General features: G+C 43.5%; 3 protein-coding genes and 2 non-coding genes across 7 annotated transcripts; 2 read left to right on the top strand and 3 right to left on the bottom strand.

Moving 5' to 3' along the window:
* Positions 1-108: 108 nt before the first annotated feature.
* Positions 109-2,041, top strand: LOC135648919 (probable 6-phosphogluconolactonase 4, chloroplastic). The gene is made up of 3 exons (XM_065166937.1): positions 109-629; positions 725-860; positions 1,381-2,041. Exons 1-3 carry the CDS (start codon positions 235-237, stop codon positions 1,864-1,866), a joined length of 1,017 nt encoding a protein of 338 aa, XP_065023009.1. The 5' UTR covers positions 109-234; the 3' UTR covers positions 1,867-2,041.
* Positions 2,042-6,365: 4,324 nt separating this feature from the next.
* LOC135650301 (small nucleolar RNA snoR1) lies at positions 6,366-6,463 on the bottom strand. The gene has a single exon (XR_010501500.1). It is a non-coding gene; the product is annotated as a small nucleolar RNA snoR1 (small nucleolar RNA).
* A 122-nt stretch (positions 6,464-6,585) lies between these two features.
* LOC135650302 (small nucleolar RNA snoR1) lies at positions 6,586-6,681 on the bottom strand. The gene has a single exon (XR_010501501.1). It is a non-coding gene; the product is annotated as a small nucleolar RNA snoR1 (small nucleolar RNA).
* A 681-nt stretch (positions 6,682-7,362) lies between these two features.
* LOC135582467 (protein EXECUTER 2, chloroplastic-like) lies at positions 7,363-15,523 on the bottom strand. Of its 2 annotated transcripts, XM_065166022.1 has the most exons (11): positions 15,149-15,522; positions 13,338-13,454; positions 13,197-13,262; positions 11,751-11,857; positions 11,606-11,687; positions 10,602-11,339; positions 9,798-9,924; positions 9,555-9,718; positions 9,391-9,465; positions 8,906-8,998; positions 7,363-7,770 (listed from the first exon to the last, which is right to left on the bottom strand). In XM_065166022.1, exons 1-11 carry the CDS (start codon positions 15,428-15,430, stop codon positions 7,669-7,671), a joined length of 1,953 nt encoding a protein of 650 aa, XP_065022094.1. In that variant the 5' UTR covers positions 15,431-15,522; the 3' UTR covers positions 7,363-7,668. The 2 variants fall into 2 exon arrangements, with proteins under 2 accessions (XP_065022094.1, XP_065022095.1); XM_065166023.1 differs by lacking the exons at positions 11,606-11,687; positions 11,751-11,857 and having other exon boundaries at positions 15,149-15,523.
* A 900-nt stretch (positions 15,524-16,423) lies between these two features.
* LOC135648560 (uncharacterized) lies at positions 16,424-19,329 on the top strand. 2 transcript variants are annotated; one of them, XR_010500993.1, is made up of 5 exons: positions 16,424-17,335; positions 17,432-17,608; positions 17,706-17,797; positions 17,871-19,001; positions 19,083-19,328. XR_010500993.1 is itself a non-coding variant. In XM_065166337.1 (4 exons), the coding sequence occupies exons 1-4, from the start codon at positions 16,586-16,588 to the stop codon at positions 18,517-18,519; spliced, it is 1,668 nt and encodes a 555-aa protein (XP_065022409.1). In that variant the 5' UTR covers positions 16,424-16,585; the 3' UTR covers positions 18,520-19,329. The 2 variants fall into 2 exon arrangements, 1 of the variants encoding a protein (XP_065022409.1); XM_065166337.1 differs by having other exon boundaries at positions 17,871-19,329.
* The last annotated feature ends 712 nt before the right edge of the window (positions 19,330-20,041 follow it).

Raw genomic sequence — 20,041 nt, 5'->3', positions numbered from 1 at the left:
AACCGTGGGTGAGAAATCTTGTTCCCTGTTCTAAACGATGCAGGCCCAGTCGCGACCTTCTCTGATCGCTCTCTTTGCGCAGATCACAATGCATCACTTACATGGATTCATCCATTAGACTTTCTCATTCGACGGCACAGCACTAGCCGTCCATCTTCATGTCAACGGATATCAGCGGACGAACTCGATCGACTATAGGCGGACAACTGTTTCCCGGAAGCCCGGCTCCGCAACATGGCTGCCTCCGGCGTCTCCCACTCCCCTGCCGCTCCTGCTTACCGGCTCCGCCACCTGCCGCTGACACGGCGTTTCATGCTCCCGGCGACCCCACGATTACACCTGCCGACCGGAACCCTATATCCGGGCGCGAGGATCTCCCGCTGTCCTGACGCCCCTGCTCCGCTCCGATCCAACCGCAGACCGCTGTCCCCGCCTCTCGCCATGGCCTACGAAGCGACTTCCACCGCGACGGCGGCGAATGGGAAGCAGGACTTGTTGGTCTTCGACAGCGACGAGGAGCTCTCCGTGTCGCTGGCGAAGTACACGGCGGAGTTGTCGGAGAAGTTCGTCCAAGAAAGGGGCGTCTTCACTGTGGTGCTCTCCGGCGGATCTCTCGTCAAGTCCCTCAGGTTTGGAGCTGAGCTTGCCGTCAGTTTTGGATTTCTAGGGTTGATGGGTTAGGAATGTGAGACATTAAAAAAAAAAAAAAACCCTGTTTTTGTAGGAAATTGACGGAATCTCCTTATTTGGAATCGGTGGATTGGGCGAAATGGCACGTATTCTGGGTGGATGAAAGAGTGGTGCCAAAGGATCACGAAGACAGCAACTACAAGCTAGCATTTGATAGTTTTTTGTCGAAGGTACTAAATTTCGTTCTTCTGGAGCAATATTTGACAAAGAGGAAATTGCTCACCGTTACCTCTCTCTTGATCTTGCAGTTCTTATCTTTCATGATTGCCGCCCTAGTTTTTTCACTCAATGGATGTAAATGGAATGCAAGTTCGACAGTTTTAGCTTGGATTGCATGCCCAGTTTTTGAAAATAGATTTAAATTGGATGGTTATTAGCTTTATATTGAAGGATAATCTGGAACAAAGATTAAATACACAAGTTTAATTTCTTGAGCTTGAGTAGATTGCATTTGTTGATTCAGTTTAGGAATGACTTAGTCATGGATTGTTCTTTTGAAATCTTGGATATATAAGTGGCCTGACAACAACATAGAGCATAATAATAGCAGAGTACCTGTTTAATTTGAGGTTCATTGTGGTGGAGATCAACAAGTTTTAGGGCGACGCGACTATTATGCTTCTCTTATTTTCTTTACTTATCAAAAATATTGCTTCGGGGTCATTAGTTTATTTATTTATTTAACGACAGGTCCCAATTCCACCAGTTCAAGTTTATGCCATCAATGATGCCTTATCAGCGGAGGGTGCTGCTGAAGACTATGAAACTGCTTTGAAGAATTTGGTCAATGCTGGTGTGATCGCGGTATCAACAACAGGGTACCCAAGATTTGATCTCATGTTAATGGGGATGGGACCGGATGGCCACATTGCTTCTCTTTTCCCTGGCCACGCCCTCCTGAGTATGACGGAAAAGTGGGTTACCTACGTAAAGGACTCTCCAAAGCCACCACCTGAAAGAATTACATTCACGTTTCCTGTTATCAACGCATCCGCTTATGTTGCCTTGGTGGTCACTGGAGCTGGGAAAGCTGGTGCAGTTTTTAAGGCTCTGGGGAGTGAGAAAACATCATCTGATTTGCTGCCTGTTGAGATGGTTTCCCTTGAAGATGGCAAGTTCACTTGGTTCACTGATAAAGCAGCACTCTCAATGCTCCACGATAAGGCAAGCCTGTAGCCATGTAATGTAAGTTGCTGATAGGTTTCATGGTGGTCTTTATTTTGAATAACTTATCTGGAAGAGTCATTGTTCTGCGTGTTGTTGTGGAATGGACTAGTGGTTGCAGTAGGATGATCTTCGTGAGGATACTTAATGTCATCGCTTCCTCGCTCGTTTTGACCATTTACTTTAACACTTTGGTATTCTTTGAGCAATGTTGATTGATAGAAAGATAAATTGTAACTCCTATGCATAATCTTTTTCGTAATGTTGTAAGGCTTAAGTCGATTCTATTCTCCTTCGCTTTTTTAGTGACAACGTTTGCTTACATAACCTTGTCCTTTGACTCGCTGAGCTCCCTTAAGTAAATATAAGCTTTAGAAAAGTCCAACTCTCCAATCACTTTGATCATACCTCTGTATAATCAAGCCTCCCCCCCTCCCCCCCCATGGGGCTCACTAGTTTTATACTCAAAATTCTCCCTAAGTGGTATATAGCTCACACATGCTGATGGACAAGGCTTTCATCTGATGTAAAAAATCGATGCACACATAGAAGACTCGCCTTTGCGGTACCATGACATTCACTCCTTGAATCCATAGCTCTTTTTATCGTCATATTATTCATTGAAGTAGAGCTTCCAATAGCTTCCAATCCTACCTTCATATGATCAAGTCCATCACAATCATGCTATAGTTGGATCTGTAGGGAATCGTTTGTTGACTCCATCGATTGGGCTTCGGATTCAGGTAGGATAGAGTGGTAGTACGGTCCATTGAATTTCACAATTGGAGATTGAAGTGCTCCCTCGACCAATGATTCGATAGGTCACAAGCACTAGTGTTAGTCGTAGTAAGGTTGATGATGGTGGTTGAGCTAATGGCACTGCCTATTAGGTTAACTGGGATAAAAGCAAAGCGATGAAGTATATAATATCTTTAAACATATGCACTTGCTAAGTGAGATTTAAGAATACCTCGATGAGAATGAGCATGTGGCTCAGGATCATCCTTGGGGGTGAGAGACCCATATCGTTGAATAGACACCAATATCGTATCGATGTTTGCGTTGAGGTAGATGCACCCATATACAAAAAAGGTGGCTATTGCCTCCATTAGGTGAAAGTATTATGGGTCAAGAGCAAAGCCTCTTCACTTCAGCATTTATTGAGAGGGTCGGCGGGTGATCATTCTTATGATATTATGCCCTTTTTCTAGCATAAAAAATATTAAGGGAAAAAGTTATTGACGTCTTAATCGATATAGTTCGGACCCGTATGCATAGGGTTGTTTGATTTGCCTCTGAAATAAAAATATCAAGCTCTCGAGATATCACTTGCATGAAGATCGAGGTTAGGAGAAGTTTCCTGACCTGATCCGTTAGACGCCCAAGTTAGTAATCCGAAGTATATGAATATAGACATAAGTGGTAAAAAAATATGATCTCTCTTTCATTATGTTTCAGCTTTTATAATTGATCGTAAAAGAGTATAAAATATTCTACGGGGAGCAATAAAGGAGACAATCCATAATCATCTACCCTATACCCTTGCTCATGGATTGATGAAGGATAATCTCCATCTTTTCCTTTCATTCTAGATATCGGATTAAAATTGACTGATAATACTTCCTATCGACCTTCAAAATATATTATAAAACATAAATGTTATGCTTATAAAAATGGATCATAAACCAATTTAAGTGATACATGAAAGATAAAAAGAAATCATTAATTTCACACGAGTAATTTTATAAAACAACAAACATTCGAATATATCTTTTAAAAATTATATATAAGAAGAGTGACGGAAAGCTGACCGGAGCCAAAACAATGGGGTCTCAATGTCTTGTTTCTGCTTTCGAAACTCCGAAAACAGTCGGAAACACTTTGGGAAACATAAACCAAACACACTGACATGTGGAATGCAATTAAGCGTTTGAAGCGTTAATTACGAGCGACCCAACCAAGTGTCGGGAATTAAGAGAGACCAATGGAGACAATAACGGTGATTCAAACGTCCCGGTCAACCCAACGGCTTTGTAGGCGCCAATTCAGAAAGACCCGAGCACTATATAAGATGAGGAAGACGGTGGTATTGCTCACTCATCTCCACACCACATCTTCCTTCTCCTCCTCCTACTGCTACCGAAGCCATGACGAACAAGCCCAACTCACTTCCCTTCTCCTTACTCCTCCTTGCTCTCCTCTTCGCCTCGGTTCTCGTCGTCGATGCCCACAATGTAATCTGCAAGTGCCACCGAGTCCATGGCCACAAAAAGCACAACCACAAGGGCGACGGGCAGCATGGTGGCGTCAATGCCAATGGCACCCTTGATGTCACCGTCTCTCAAAACGGTACCGCAGGTGGCAACCAGTCCTCCTCCTACTCGTCTTCGTCGTCATCATCTTCATCCAATGTCACCATGTCCCAAAGTAACACCGGTGCTGGCGATCAAAACTCCTCGTCATCCTCGTCCTCGACCTATGGTTCCCTATCTAGCAATAGTACCGGAGCCGACAACCAAACCCCCTCCACGCCCTTGACTCCCCCCTCATCATCCTCATCAAACTCCTACGACAATACTGGAACTGGCAATCAGACCACCTCCTCGTCCTCTCCGTTGCCGCCATCCCCGTCATCACCCTCGTCCGACATCAGCACGTCTCAGAACATTACCACAGCTGGCAACCAATCATCCTCCTCGTCTTTGCCGCCGCCGTACTCCTCTTCCTCATCATTGCCGCCCCCGTACTCCTCCTCCTCGACATTGCCGCCGCCGTCCTCCTCGTCATTGCCGCCTGCATCCTCCTACTCGTCTTCCTCCTCCACCATCAACGTGTCTCAGAACATTACCGGAGCCGGCAACCAAGCAACGTCCTCCTCCATCCCTCCTTCATCATCGTCCTCGTCATCCCCGTCCACCTCCACCTATGTCGACGGCAGCGGCAATGCCGGCTCGGTGGGCGTATGCTTCGGACGCTCCGGCGACAATCTCCCCTCCCCCTCCGTCATCGTCCAACTGCTCAAGTCGCATCGCATCTCCAAGGTTCGCCTCTTCGTCCCCATCCCCGCTGTCCTCACAGCCCTGAAGGGCACCGGGATCCGGATCATGATCGGTGTGCCAAACGAGAACATCATGCAACTTTCCTCGGGCGGCGCCGACGCTGCCCTTGCTTGGTTGAAGACGAACGTCCTGGCCTTCGTGGACGCCAGCCAGGTCTGCTACCTTGCCGTCGGCAACGAGGTGCTCCACACGGACGCTTCACTCACCCCGTACCTCGTGCCGGCCATGTACAACTTTCACAAGGCGTTGCAGACGTTGGGCCTGGATTCCAGCATCAAGCTCTCTTCGCCATGTTCCTCGCAGATCCTCACCGTCTTGACGCCTCCTTCGAACGGCGCGTTCGCTCCGTTCTGCCTCCCCGCCGTCCAGTCGATGTTGAAGTTCCTGTCGGAGACCGGGGCGCCGTTCATGGTGAACATGCAGCCCTTCCACAGCTTCATCAATGACCCGGTCAGCACCAACTTGAACTTCTGCCTCTTCCAAGCGAAAGCGCAGCCGATGCTCGACAACGGCCTGCAGTACACCAACATGTTCGACGTGATGTTGGATGCCCTGGCGACGGCTATGGAGAGGGAGGGGTTCAAGGGGATCCCGGTGATGGTGACGGAGACAGGATGGCCGACGGCAGGGAACAACGTCGCCACGCCCGACAACGCAGCAGCTTACATCGGGGGGATCCTCGAGCGGAGGTCGCAGGGCGTCGGCACGCCCAAGCGCCCGAATCAAGCGGTGGAGGTCTTCTTGTCGGATATGTTCAACGAGAACACCAAGGGCGGACAGGAGTTTGAGAAGCACTTCGGCATCTTCCAGCCTGACGGCAGCCCGGTTATCAACGTCACCTCCTTCACTTGAATCAGGTTCGGTGGCTCCGGCGAGAGAGAGAGACACAGAGAGAGACAAATTTGATGTCTGCTGTTTCTTTCTTTTGCTTGCTTTTTGTTTAACTCTGCTTCCCACGGAGTCTCCTCGCTTTGCGTTCGAGCGGATGCACTGACGGAGACTCATTATGATGATAATAAACTGCTCTCTTGGCGAATGATTTAACAAGATGATGTTGATTTTTCAGCATATATGACTCGTTCACTCCACTTCAACAATGCGAATCAACTTCCATGTATGTATCTACTATGTATATATATTAAGCCAATGTGTCCCATTCAATACATCTAAAACCTAACGAACGGATAGAAGAACTATGTAGAAAAAAATTAATACCTAATAAAATTATGTCAAATAACAAATTTAAACTCATGTGAAGAATTATACGGAGTAGAAAAAAAAATCTTAATAAAAGCGTATCATCAAAGTTTTTCATTTTTAAAATTAATTATACGAATATTAAAAGTTAATAGTTTTGTTCTTTAAAATTATTATAAAAAAATTAGAGAAATACAAAGACTGAGACATATGTGGAAGAAGCGTCGATAAAGAACGCAATAGACGACGAGGAAGGGCTCAGTTCATTGCTAAATCTGCTCAAGGAAGGGCACTCTTCTACGAGTCCCTTCTCAAACAAGAGGTGTCAGAATAAAGCAGTGCTCGTCATAGCCCTCACAACGCACTCAACCACAGAACAAGAAGAAACAAGGGGGGGATGAACAGAGACGACAGCATCGCCATCGCCATCGCCATGTATGGAGGATAATTTAACATAAAGAGGTAGGCGAACAAGGGTTCAGAAATTTGCTACTCTGCTCAAAGAGGAGCTACAATGAAAGTAGCCCCTCTCAAACAAGAGGTGTCAGAAGAAGCACGTATCATCACAACCCTTCTCGATCATCGTCCACCATGGTCATTGTCCCACAAGAAAAGCCATTTGTGTCACATAGGAACCAAACTTAAGACGGTTGAATCAGACAGTATAATTCTCGAGAAAGCACGTAAAATGGTCGAAATAGTTATTTCAGAGTGATATCCGCCTGTGACACAATATCAACCCAACAGAAAACCTGGCATCTTAATCGGAAGAAATCAAAGAACAGTGTTTCAGTGCGTCAAAACCCAAAAGAAGAGCATTTTCCCAAGGAGAAGAGATGAGAAGAACATGATCTACCAAGAAGAGGGAGAAGAGGATTGGTAACGAAAGAGAAGCATCGTTGCCCCCCTTCCTCCCTGCTTTTTAAACGAAGAAAGCGGGCGACTCTGGCGGCGGCGGCGGCGTCGTCTAAAACCCTAAATGATTCGAACCCTACGCGTATATAACGGAGCGTTATGGCGTGTGATTGCTATTCCCCGAGGAATGGGGGGTATGGCCGCAATCGCTTGATGGTGGGGAACGCTGGACCCACACACCTTGGCATCTGACCGTTCATCACGAAGTCCGTTTGCGATCAAGATGATGATCGTCACGGCTGAGCTAGTCATGCCATCATAGATCATGAGTCTTCTTTCTTAGTACAAAGAGTAATGCGGAATTGTACGAATGAATAATAAAGAGGAACTTGTGGACTTGAAAGATCGGAATGATGCTGAAAACTTGTCAGCTAAAGATGTTCATGGGAATCAAGTTTTGACGCTCCTATCAGCATCATCAATAGAATGGAGCTACATCCACCGCAAAAAGTTTCACCGAAATGGTCAGTGAGAAAAAAACACAGTAGCCTAATTCCCTCATGTAGACAACACTAAGGAAAACTCTGAACATGCAGGTTGGAGTGTGAAAAATCCTCGATATCTGACATTGAAGAACTGCATGGGAGCTGATGACATGTTTACTCTTTGACCCCGTGACTCAAAAGGCCGGACTTCGGCAGCACTAATCTGGAAGTCTCAGCGGCTGGAACAGCACCATGTAACTCTGCTCAGGTACAACATAGAGAAACCCAAGTAACATGTCTCTGATATGTGGCCCCAACCCCTGCAAAATTCATAGTTCAACGTTGAAAAATACAAATCTCATGGTGCTCCTCCCCATTGAGAAGCCCATATACTATTTATCGAAATGGTTTGTGTGATGTAGACCTAGTGTCACAAGAAATGCAAATTCTACTAATTAAAGTATGATACGTGTCTTGTACAAGTAATACATCTTGCTAGACTGCTAAATGACAGTTGCTATGAGATGAAGCAGCATAAATATAGTCATTTCTTGTTAATGCAGCAACTGATCAAATGACCAATCACACCAACACATGTATCTTTTAAGATAACGACAGTATCATGACATCCAAACCAGATATAGGCTACACAGATTATTTTGCTCATTCGTCCATACTAGTTTACATTCGTAGTCCTCCGATGCCAATTTCTCAACCATCATACATTGAAATTTGATATGCACATGCAACACGAGTTTCTACTTACAGCTGAACCCCAACCTACCATTCTATCATGAGAACGGAGAATTTTGACACTCTCTCTGCTATACGCCTTCCTCTGTTTACCCACTAGCACTAAAATGGGTAGAACTTCAATATTCCATCTAATCATGCTCAACTCAAATTTACTTTGTTGTAAACGCCATACTTACCAGAGTATCTATTCCAGGATCAATGGGTGAAAGTCTCTCTGCTATATTAATTCCTGAACCTACACTTCAGCACCAGATCAAATAGAATTTCGATATTCTTTCTTATCGTGCTTCTCTCATATGGACTATTTTCCTAAATCAAGAAAAAGGCATTAGATCATCACATGATACTGCTCCTAGCTTCATCCACTCACAGACTTGGATTGGACTGGCAACCCCTATTAGTTTCCCCTTGAAATGTCTTTGATGATTCCACTAGAAACAAACAAATTAGTTGATCAAAGACCTTCAGCTCTGCAACCTCAACCACAAATAATGAGGTTAATATGTAAGCCATGACCACAAAAATTTACTAATGATATGACTTTTTAAAACATACGGTATCATGATTCATAAGGATTAAATCGGTATCATCAGTTTGTATATAATTATGCCAAGTCACAAGTCAAGCAGAGCCTTTTAACATGTAGTGTCATGTTGTTCTAAACAAAACATATGAGCTCAGTCGCAGAACAAGTTTTACCTTGCCACTTAACTGGAGTAATTCACCATCAACCCATCGCGGATTCGTAAATCCAGGTTCAGCAATTTGACCCTGGCCTTTGTAAATTGAAACCTGCATTCCACGAAGAACAAAATTCTCAGCTCATACTAGCACAAGTGTGTTTTAGCAAAGAGTTTCGAAGCAACAGAGCTACCTGAAGAATCATCAGAAAACTAAGATACAAATAGCAACAAGATCTTGCAGCCTTTGAACAATCAGAAGTAGAACAGGCTAAAAATTTCTCAGCTCAAACAAGCCTAAAATGGTTTCAGCAAAGAATTAATTCTAAACCTACAGAACTGCCTCAAGAATCATAAGCAAACCTAGATACCAATCATGATATGCTCCATCCAACCTTTGAATTTTTAGAAATAGAATTGATTAATACTAACCCACAGGTAATCACTTAAACAATTTATATGGTGAACCACAAATATTGAACAAAGACAACTTCAGAATGTTACCACGCCAAGCTCCTCTGGATACAAGCCCTTTTTTGGGAGGTGATATTTCTTGCCAATTTTAGCACGAAAAGTTACCTGCTCATAAAAGGAAATGAGAAACGACCATACCTGAATTTTATCTATTAAATGAAAGCCTACAAAGAGGAAATTGACCAATCACATGCCTGTCCAGCAGGAACATTTAGGTCCCCAGTCAATTTTATTGCTTCAACGTATTCAAAGAAATTCATATCTGAATTCAATCCATTTACATCATTCCAGTTACCATACTTGCGTCGCAATTGTACCACCTCAGTACCATAAGGACCAAAAGCTCCCACATATAAGCCTGTATTTAAAGAGAATGCTAATTGTCATATAATCAATCAAAATTTTCCACCATATCAAATTGTAATTCTGCAACTCACCTTCAAATGGATCCAAACCCCGATTGTCACTGATGATCCGATTGAAAAAGGTAGTCTTGGATAGTCTGTTCCTTCTCTGAGCATGGCTAAATGCAAGCTTGATAACCTCCCGAACTTCTTTGGAGACCTGATTTTTAGTAGACTTCCTCAGGTTTATATATATACATAAATAAATAAATATATATTTATATTTATATATACAAACACTATCCTCTCCATTTTGTATGAATAGATATAAGAATGAGATAAAATGATATCAAAGTAACTAAATGAAATGTATGTCTAAATGTCAAATTGTCTGTGATTTGAAGACCTAATGCTCGCAAATAACATCACAATTAAGAACCACTGAAATTTATATCATCATGATTCATCTCACTTCTTCATGGGCATATAACAGGAATACATGGTTTTGGTATTAAATTTGCATAGACAGAGGCAGAAGTAGCTACAACTGGCAGCAAACAGATCAAAAAGGATAAAACAAGGTGTTGATATGCTCTTTCTTATCTTTGAAAATGGAATGAGAGTCATAATTGTATACAAAAAATAAGGAAGAAATGCAATATTGTTTCCAGATCAATATTAAAAAATGCAATACTAGTAGTATATTTCTTTTCTCCAATGTTAAAAGATACTAAAAGTTACCTACATTTGCAAACTTATTTCACTGTACTATTGTCATTATAGCGAAACCAGAAGCATAAGTGGTAACATGTGTATCGTAATGTCTTCAGCAAAGCCTAACAAATATTGAAAATGCTTTTTATTATTTAAACAGAAAAACCAATTTGTCTTTCTAACCTTTGAAATAGCTTTATCCCCGCTCAAAATTGCCTTTGCAAGATCAGAAGGCATAAGATCTGAGGCTGATTGAGCAGCTACAGCTGCAACCCTGACTTTAGAAGGCTTCAGTGCTCCAGCACCTGTCTCAACACTTTTTCCACGCATATGTAGAATGAATGAATCCTTTTTCACATCATCCATCTCTGCTGGAACACGCATGTATGACTTTGACAAGTCATCTTCTTTGTTATAAGTAACTCCACCAACAAAAACTTGTGCAGTATCTTTAGTTTCATTTGAATCAGAATCCCCATCAGCTGAGAACATTTTGCCCTGAATATTTTCTGATTTTCTATCTTCGTATTTTGTATCTTTGCTTGAAGCATTTTTCTCGTCATCTTCCTTCACTAACTGCTCCAGTGATTCAGTGTCCGTCTTAATTTCATCTGGCACAGTGACATTCACTACTTTAACTTTAAAGCCAGGAATTCTTTCCTTCAGAAAATTTATAATAGTGTCTAGAACTTCTTCACTAGAATCTTCATTGTTTATGTTATCTTTGCTGCTCGTCTCCGTCGCATTTCTCTCTCTCTTCTCTGCTGTATCATCATCACTATTATCTGCAGCAACCTCGCTAGTTGGATTTATTTCAGTGGACGAATACTTGGAGGAAGATGCAGCTGGACGATCTATAGTTTTTGACACTAACGAAGGGAACTGGGTTAAGTTTTCTGTCACTCGCTGCAGGGCTACTACCTGTAGAAAGATCAAGCATCGGAGGTGATTGATTAAATAACCCAAGGGTAACAAACATAATATTCAATAATAGTAATAGGGAACCAAACTGTAACCTAACAGGACTTAGCCTACTAGTTGGTTTACCCTCTTTATCTTTTATGAAGTTCAGAGTTTGAATCCTTAGGAAGATAGTGCCCAATTATCTGACCTATGTAATTATTTAAGGGTTAACCTTACCCATCATTCTTAAGCAAAAAAGGGAAAAAAAGAAACAAACTGCTTACTTGTGTTTTGTATACCCCATCATCATCTCTGACAATAAAAATTTCAAACAGCGGAGATCCTGAATATCCATTTAGCAGTTGTCTGAAATAGAATGATAAGTTATAATGCCTATCCCAAAAACATGATAAAACTTTAATAATTTACCTCGGACTGTAACTTTTAGCCACATATCTACCAAAAGCAGGGGTTATCCGTACTATTCTACCAAAAGGATCATCAGAATCTTCTGCCCAGCATGCCCACCAACCAATCTAAAACAAGAAATTAAAGCATTGAAAGATATCACTTCAAACTGCAGTCATAACATAAGTCCATTCTAGATAAGACTGACAGGGAAGTCTAATTATGATAGAAATATTAAAAGAAAAAATAGCACGTCATGCTTAAGTTGACAAAAAATAGACATTCATTAAGCTTAGTAAGATAGAGTGGGATGTAGCGTGATGATAGATGGCTGGCTGATTTCTTGCATCATATGTTCCTATGATAAGCTACTCAACTTCATTAGTCATTTACAAACCTTTTTATCATTTGTCTAAAACACGAGAACCCAATATCTGTAGCATATAAACCATACAAGCTCCACTAGTGGGGATCTCCCTGCCTTTCCCCTTTTATCTCCAGCAGCAGCAACAGAAATTGCTTAGTGCCAAAGCTCCTTCTCATTTTTAAGCAGATTTAACTACACTCATCCACTCATCCTCCTTCCCCTCCAACCTTACTTGCACTTGTACTGTGCCGCAACCTCCAATATGCACCCCTCCCCTACAAAAAAGATAACATGCCAACATGGTCTGCAGTACCGGACTGTACCACCTGGTACGGGCGGTACGTACCGGTCCGATAGGTCACCGGTACGCCGACCGCCTGTTACCGGTCCGAGTGCACTGTAAACTGTAGCAGTGCTACAGTGCTCGGCACACCTGAGTATACCACTCGGTATACTGTACCATACCGGTCCCGAGCCCAGGTCAAAATATCGGTACGGTACGGTATTGCGGACCTTGCATGCCAATATCTTTTTGAAAAGCTCAAAATCTTTGAATTTTCCTTACAAACACAGACCTAGGTGTTAGGCCTTTACGGTAAGCTCATTTGATAACATACTAGTAGCTGGTGCTGTTGATCGCTTAAGATTAACCATTAAGTATTTGTGTTCTTTATGATCTGTGTCTAGAAACGAAAACAGGTTTAAAAGTTTCTTCCATGGTCAAGATAATTAAAAGAGGTTTCTTATTCTCTTCATGCAAGCTTCTGCTTCCGTTCAAACCATGCACAGATGATCAGTTGACACCATTTGTTCATCTGATTAGTCACGAAAATCTTACTTTCTGTCCTATTATGCAAATAAAGTAATATCATTCCTGTTCTAGTCTCATGAACCAAAACCAAACTTTCAAATAAATTTTGCAAGGTGAAGTTATGTATCAAAATTTCCAGACTATTTATAAAAATTCAAGAAAATCATTTATTGTTAAAGAAATCGTAAACAAAGAACAATTAATAATTTACTAAAGGAGAAAAGGAATTACAAGATAATAAAGATCAGAACTATGCATATTTCTGATGAAGATCAAAATAGGGAATTACCAATCGACTGCCAGCAAGCTTAGACAATCTTGATGCATCATGATAACGCTCCTCTTTTATAGCATTCTGTATATGATATTTTAGTCAAAACTCAATTCTACTTGGTTTGTATATAGAAAGTGGTAGTAAAAATAACCTGACCTTCAACGCTGATAAAACTTCAGCCACAACATCCTTTGATGTTGCTTCTTCAATTGCTCTCTTTAACTTGGCAGCTTCGAAGAAGTCTTCCTTCTCTACAGCTTCTTGGAGTTGAAACTACCAAAACAAAATTTAGGAAAAAAAATCATAGCCTATCCAAAAATTTCTCAAGTAATATGGGTCTAAACTGCAAATCTGTGGGAATATTATCTTTGTTATAAAATTATTTTGAGCGCACTAAACGAAGTTAGTGATACAAGCCACATCAACTTTGAGAAACTGAAACTATGTAGTCACCCGGTTCCTTGAATGAACTCATTTCACAAAGTTCATGGCAATGATCAATCAAATCATCATAACAACAAAAGAAATTGGGAAGAAGTTGTGGTCTTCATTATCAACTTTGGTTAAAACCAGTGGAAACAGATAAAACTTCCCTTAAACTATCTAGTGATATTGTCACCAACACAGTTCGATGGAAGAAAACAACCAACAATATTCTTACTGGAACAATAGCTTGTGTACTAAACAGGATAGATTTGATAACCATCAAGGCATTTTTTGATATCAACAAAGTTTAGAAAGTGATAAAACTAAAAGATATTAGCACAAGAATCAAGGTTCAAATAAAAAAGAAGACAATATCCCTGTTGATGCTGTTTCGGGCAATCTTCTTATTGGATCCATTGTTAATTAATTCATGCAAGCACCAAGGGGTTTCTTGTTTACCTGGATTATCCAAAGGTTATTATTATGATTGGTTGTGTTTATAGACATGCAGCAGTGGTTTAATTAAGATAACAGTAAGTTCAGCAAATTATCATTCCTTGTATGCTATATCCTGCGTGTACAAACAACAAAAAAACAACACTAGAGCATCGTATCCTAGTCCAAAACAGACTCCCAAATACCAAGAATGACTTCAAAACTATCAAAACTAAACAAAAGAGAGAACTTAAGATCCATGGAATAATATACTTTTCTCCTTAGTTACTAATTTTAGCTTTTATTTGATGATAACAAATCCAGTTATCATTGTTCTGTCCCACCTTCCCCCCTTCCTCCCCAAACAAACAAATAACAATAACAAGTTAATGACATCATATATTTTCCACCAATTTTTAATCACCAAAATGAATATCAGGAAGGACATATTTCATCAAGTTGTAGTACCAAAACACCAATTAAAGCAGCCAGCAATTTCGAATGTGAAACTCGTTGCCACCTTGAAATGACAAAGAAACTTACATAAATTTAGATCCTTAATATCTGAAAAACACTGGAGTTTCACATCTCCAAGTGAGCACATGAATGTGATGTACGTGTCTGTTCATAAACAATGATGAGTCTCGCAGTTTGTTTCAAGAAACATAGAAACCATTCAAGTCTTAGCTAATCGCTGCTGCCAATCATTTTCAATAGGCCAATCTTTTTCAAATGGATATAGATAGATAGATAGAATTATCATGATTTCTTTCTTCTATACAAGTCATGTTCATGGTTCATTTATAAATAAATAAACAAAAGGATAAAGTACTCACTCTAGTTTATTGTCTTTTATCCGTCAATTACCCGATAGACGAACTACAATAGTGTGAATCCATAGCGTAATAACGTGTCTTGGTTTCTTTCTTGTGGCAAACCGTTTAAATTGCTATAATTTCAGAACGAAAAAGTAACGAAATTAAACAAAATCATCGGCAAATTATTTAACAGAGAGAAGAAAAAAGAGACGAAAGGCGCCGCAGAGAGATCCTAAATTAACCATAACGAACTCGTAGGAGATAGAAAAGGGAAAAGGATGAGCTAACCTTGAGCGCGGAAGAGAGGCTCTCGGCCTGGTCGGTGTCGGAGAAATGTCGGCTCCAGCGATTCCAGTCCCAGTGGCCACCATCGTCTCCGCCGCTTGTCGTGGCGGAGTTGCTGCAGCGGCAGGAGAGGGACGGAGAGCCGCGCTCGGCCCTGAGGATGGACCGGCGGAGTGCCGGGCCAGCGAGGCTGAGGTGGCGGGCCTCCCGCGACGGAGACGGCCGGAGAAGGGTCGTCGTAGCCGCCGCTGCTGCCGCAGCGCCACACGCGTTCGCCACCACCATCCTTCTCTCTGTCTCTCTGGTGGGATAGCGTTACTTAATTTTTCATCTCTTTCTTTCGGTTCCCTCTTGTTTGTAATTTTGTTTCTTTTCACAGGGAAGAAGAATTTGGACCGGTGAAAAGACCGCGACGGGAGGGACTCGTGGTAAGGAGGGGACAGGTCGGAACCGTACGTCTTGAAGACAACTTGCCAAATAACTCGACCGATCACCTTTTGCCACGTGCGAGTGAGAGAGTAATTGTGACGAATGATTGGTGTGTGCCCATTTTTCAATATTTCTTTTTTTTTTATTTCTGTGGGGCGTAAATTTGCTTGGAAACAGGGAGACCAAAAAAAAAAAAAAATCTTTTTTTTTTTAACCGTCGGACCTACCTGCCTTTGAAACGACCTTACGGGTGGGGCTCACAGCTTCTTCCGTGGCTGCTATCCGTCACAACGCAAGCGGGTGAAGCGGGTGAGATCTCTCAACCTGCGGCCAAAGAGGTGGCTGATAAACCTGCTGACGAGGACTCGTTCAAGCTTCTTGATGAGGCCAGCCCGAGTCAAGACATTGTTTCTTGTCTAGTTCCTAATTTACCAAATAGGGCTCGTATTATTAGTCTTGGAAAACCTTTTTCTTTGGCTGGGACCCGGCAAAAATATTAATATTAATATATATTAAAGTTTAAAATATATTATAAATATTTATTAAAATACCAAACATATCAATCGACTTCGGCACGAGGGACGGCTATCTCGTAATTTTCAGTGGCTCCTATTCCAATAAACATATCAATCGACAGTCGGTAGTAATCCGACGAATTCGACCGTTGCTCAACGTTCCAAATTCCTTCGTCCCCTCCTCCCCTGCCTCACCCCACGCCGTGCAGGTGTGATCTCGATCTGGGACTCGGGAGGCGGGCCCCGCCGTCGTGTCTTGCCGGTATCTTCTTAGCTGCCGTTGGACGGGAGTATAACAAACCAATAATAAGATTACGCCCGGTCGAAACTTTTCGCCTCCTCTGCCCTTCTTCTTCTTCTTCTTCTCTCTTCCCCAGCAACTCCACGACTGCGTTGACGATCGCGTCAATTAGTGGAACGTGGGTGGCTGTGCTCTTTCTCTTCGTTGAGCTGCCCCTCGCTTTGGATTTCTTTCCCTTGTAGAAAGAATATCATCATGGCGACGCTGGCACCCGGAATTCTGATGAAGCTGCTCGACGGCATGAAAACGGGGACGCGGGAGCGCCGCAGTGCGCTCTTGCAGGTCACCGACATCGTCCCCGCTGATCTGGACGAGAAGGATCTCTGGCCCAAGCGCGGTTTTTACATCAAACTCTCCGATTCGTCGCACTCCATCTACGTCACCCTTCCCTTCGACCAAGACGAGCTTGTTCTGAGCAACAAGCTGCAGCTCGGCCAGTTCATCCACGTCGACCGGTTGCAGCCGGCGTCGCCTGTTCCTGTCGTCGTGGGCGCCAAGCCGCTGCCCGGCCGGCACCCCCTCGTAGGCACGCCGGAACCCATCGTTCGAGTCAGAGGAAGCGGCGACGAGAAATCATCTGCGAAGCACACCGCGGCTTCTTCCGTTCACAGGAGGGGCTCATGGGAGCAGAACCATGTTCCTTCACCGATGATTGTAAAGCCGACCGCTTTGGATTTCGGAGAGAGAACGCCGATGAAGGACCGATTCCAAAGCAATGGTGTCTTGTCACCACCAGCAAGTGCGAGACTAGGCAAGGAAGTAAGCTCGGCGTTCGCCGTGGCATCATCTGTCAGTGGGGCTCTTCTGTCCCGGATGGCAGATGCCAGGGAAGCTGTAGGCTCGGGTTTGTTAAGGAAAAGCTGCAGCATCTCCAAGTTTTCGAGGAGCAAGTTCGTGGCCGAGCGAGAGGCTAAGACCCCGAGGAGTTCCTCCTCCTTTCCCGCTGTAGGTAGATTGCCTGTAAAAGGCTCGTCTGGAGAGAATGCTGGAACAGCATCTCTGTGGATTCTGACATGTTCTTTCCCCTCCCTCCCGTTGCAGGAGAAGAATGCTACTAAGACCCCTCTGCTCAAGTCGAGAGGTGATGCAAGAGAGGAAGACTCTTCGTGGACGTCTGATGAACACAGCAGTTCGACTGCGATTGACAATGCTACTGCTGCAAAGCACATCTCCAGCGAACGCCTGTCCTTGCCCGGAAAGATCAACACCCTTGGAAAGGTGAAATAGACTTCTACTTAGTTTGGCTCGTGGAATTTGAAGTGTCTTCTTTCTATTGAGGATGAATTGGCATCGCACGCGCTCTGTTGACTTGCAGGAAGCACTAGAGCAAAGAAAAGCAGCTCAGAGGGTAGCTCTGCAGGCGCTGCGAGATGCTTCTGCTACCGAGACCATAGTTCGGGTTCTCAAGTAAGACTACAACACTTCTCCGAGACTTAAGTCTACGTACCTGGAACTGGGCTTCAGGTTTAGATCCTTGCAGGATGTTCTCGGAATTGAGCAGCAGCGCGAAACCAGAAGAACCAGCCGCTTGCTTCGATCAATTTCTGTGCTTTCATCAAGAAATCGTGCAGGCAGCGGCCGGTATAGAAGCAATTCAGGCAGCTACTACTTCAGTCGCTGAGGAATCCACGAAGGAACAAGGCGACAAGGACGATTCATCCGTCTTGCAAGCGAGAGATCACAACGCCGACAACCAACATGGGCAGTCAATCAAGAGAAGAGCAGCATCGGTAGTATCCAAGACCGATGAGAACAAAGTAGGCCTCGGCAAGCACCCAAGATCGGACTCGAATCACAAGGATAAGAAAGAGCAGGATGAGGCCAAGCTGCCGACTTCTACGTCTTCTTTGGGCAGATCAATAGAACTGGCAAAGCAGATACGAACTGAAGCAGGAAAATGGTTCATGGAGTTCCTGGAGGCAACGCTGGAATCGGGTTTTAAGACAACTAAAGGGGCCGTCGGTGGTGGCGGTCATCGGTCGAAGTCAGTCTGCTGCTGCCCCCAGTCGCTGATACTGCGGGTCATAAACTGGGTGGAGCTGGAGCGATGTGAAGCCGGCAAGAGGCCACTCCATCCAAGAACAGCACAAATAGCAAGAAAACTAAGAATCAAGGCAAAGAACCCCTAACCGGGTGAGGAATCCAGGAAACCGGTGATTGGTTTCTTTATCGACCGAGGTTGCCGATAACACCTCTAATACCTTTACTAGAGGTGCCATATTGGTTCATCCGAGAAGAGCGTATCTCCAGCTTCCATATTTCATAGTTATTGATGGATGATGATAATATTTATATGTGACGACGCATGATAGATTACATGATCGTTGTTAGTGTAAACAATCCGGGCGTGGCCTCGGGGCCGACGCGGCTTGGTTCAGGTCCGAACGATGAGGATCTCTCCGGGGCGTACCTCTAGCCTGCTAAGGTGGCCGAGTGTGATGGTTGTTACGGGGATGTTGCCTCATCCGAGTAAGGACTCCTCGTCTACGCGTCCCACGGGGATCTTCGGCTTCACTCCTGCACAAAGGTCGGGTCGGGGTGCTCGGCCCGATCCCTCCGACGATCAAGTTAGTTGACATGAAGGGCATTTGAGATGAAGTTTTTTTGCTGTGTATGTCTCTCTCTCCTTCCCGTTCAGAATGCGAGGGTATTTATAAGGAAGTTTACTGTTTTCTAATGTGTCCGCTTGCAGGGGACAGACTGGTAGCGTCTGACACCGACGTTGGTGTGGCGTGAGGGACCGAGCCCGGGCAGGCGTTAATGCGCCTCGACCGGTGTTCTGGTCCGTTTGATCGGGTGCTGTAGCGTTGATCGAGACATGAGCCATCATCTGACGTCAGTCGAGTCTTATCATAATCACTATCCTCATCAATCGTGTTGTGCTTTTATTGACGAAGAATTACTCCAAGAGCTAAGCTTTATTGGTTCATACTGTAAACGTAGGATTTATGAGGATGAATTCACGACAAGCTCATCTCCACATCTATATAGAGATTAATAACCTAATTCTGAACTAAAGCTTTACTTGTGGATAATTAAACATGACAAATAATCTCAAGGACCATTTTGTTTCCACCATAAACAAAAAGTAAGCTAACCTATCACATCATTGATTGCACGATTAGTGCTAATGCATTATTTAAGACATGTCCTGTGTGTTAAATCGTCTTCTCCGGATTTCATCTACTGTATATCCTACATCATGTCAAACCACCTACACTATAATATGCATCATATAATGTGCCTTTTTTTCACCCTTAAAAGCTAAAAGACACCATCCTATATGAACCATATAATGTCTCTGGTGACCCTTAAAAGCTCAAATCTGGAAAGTCATATGTAAGAAGAATAACACAAATCATATGTCAAGCAAATGAAACATGTCACAATGTTCAAGCCATCTTTCTCATGGTTGGGTCCTCATACATCTTACATGAGGTGTGGTGAGGTAATCTCACCGCACCCCGAAGTCTGGAAAGAAAAGGGTATGACTTGGGTAACTCGACCCGCCCACCCTAGAATCGACCGCATCTTCACCGTCCAACCTCGGATAAAGCCTCGAAATCGGACGGGCGTGGATGTCTCATCACGGACCGTTGGATGGGCGGGACGCTAACGCCTGATCAAGAGGCGTCGCCCGCCGATCCGACG

Source organism: Musa acuminata, chromosome BXJ3-9, assembly GCF_036884655.1.
Source record: "Musa acuminata AAA Group cultivar baxijiao chromosome BXJ3-9, Cavendish_Baxijiao_AAA, whole genome shotgun sequence".
Taxonomy (NCBI): domain Eukaryota; kingdom Viridiplantae; phylum Streptophyta; class Magnoliopsida; order Zingiberales; family Musaceae; genus Musa; species Musa acuminata.
The sequence above is the reverse complement of the archived record's forward strand: the minus strand, read 5'-3'. Positions and strand labels throughout refer to the sequence as shown.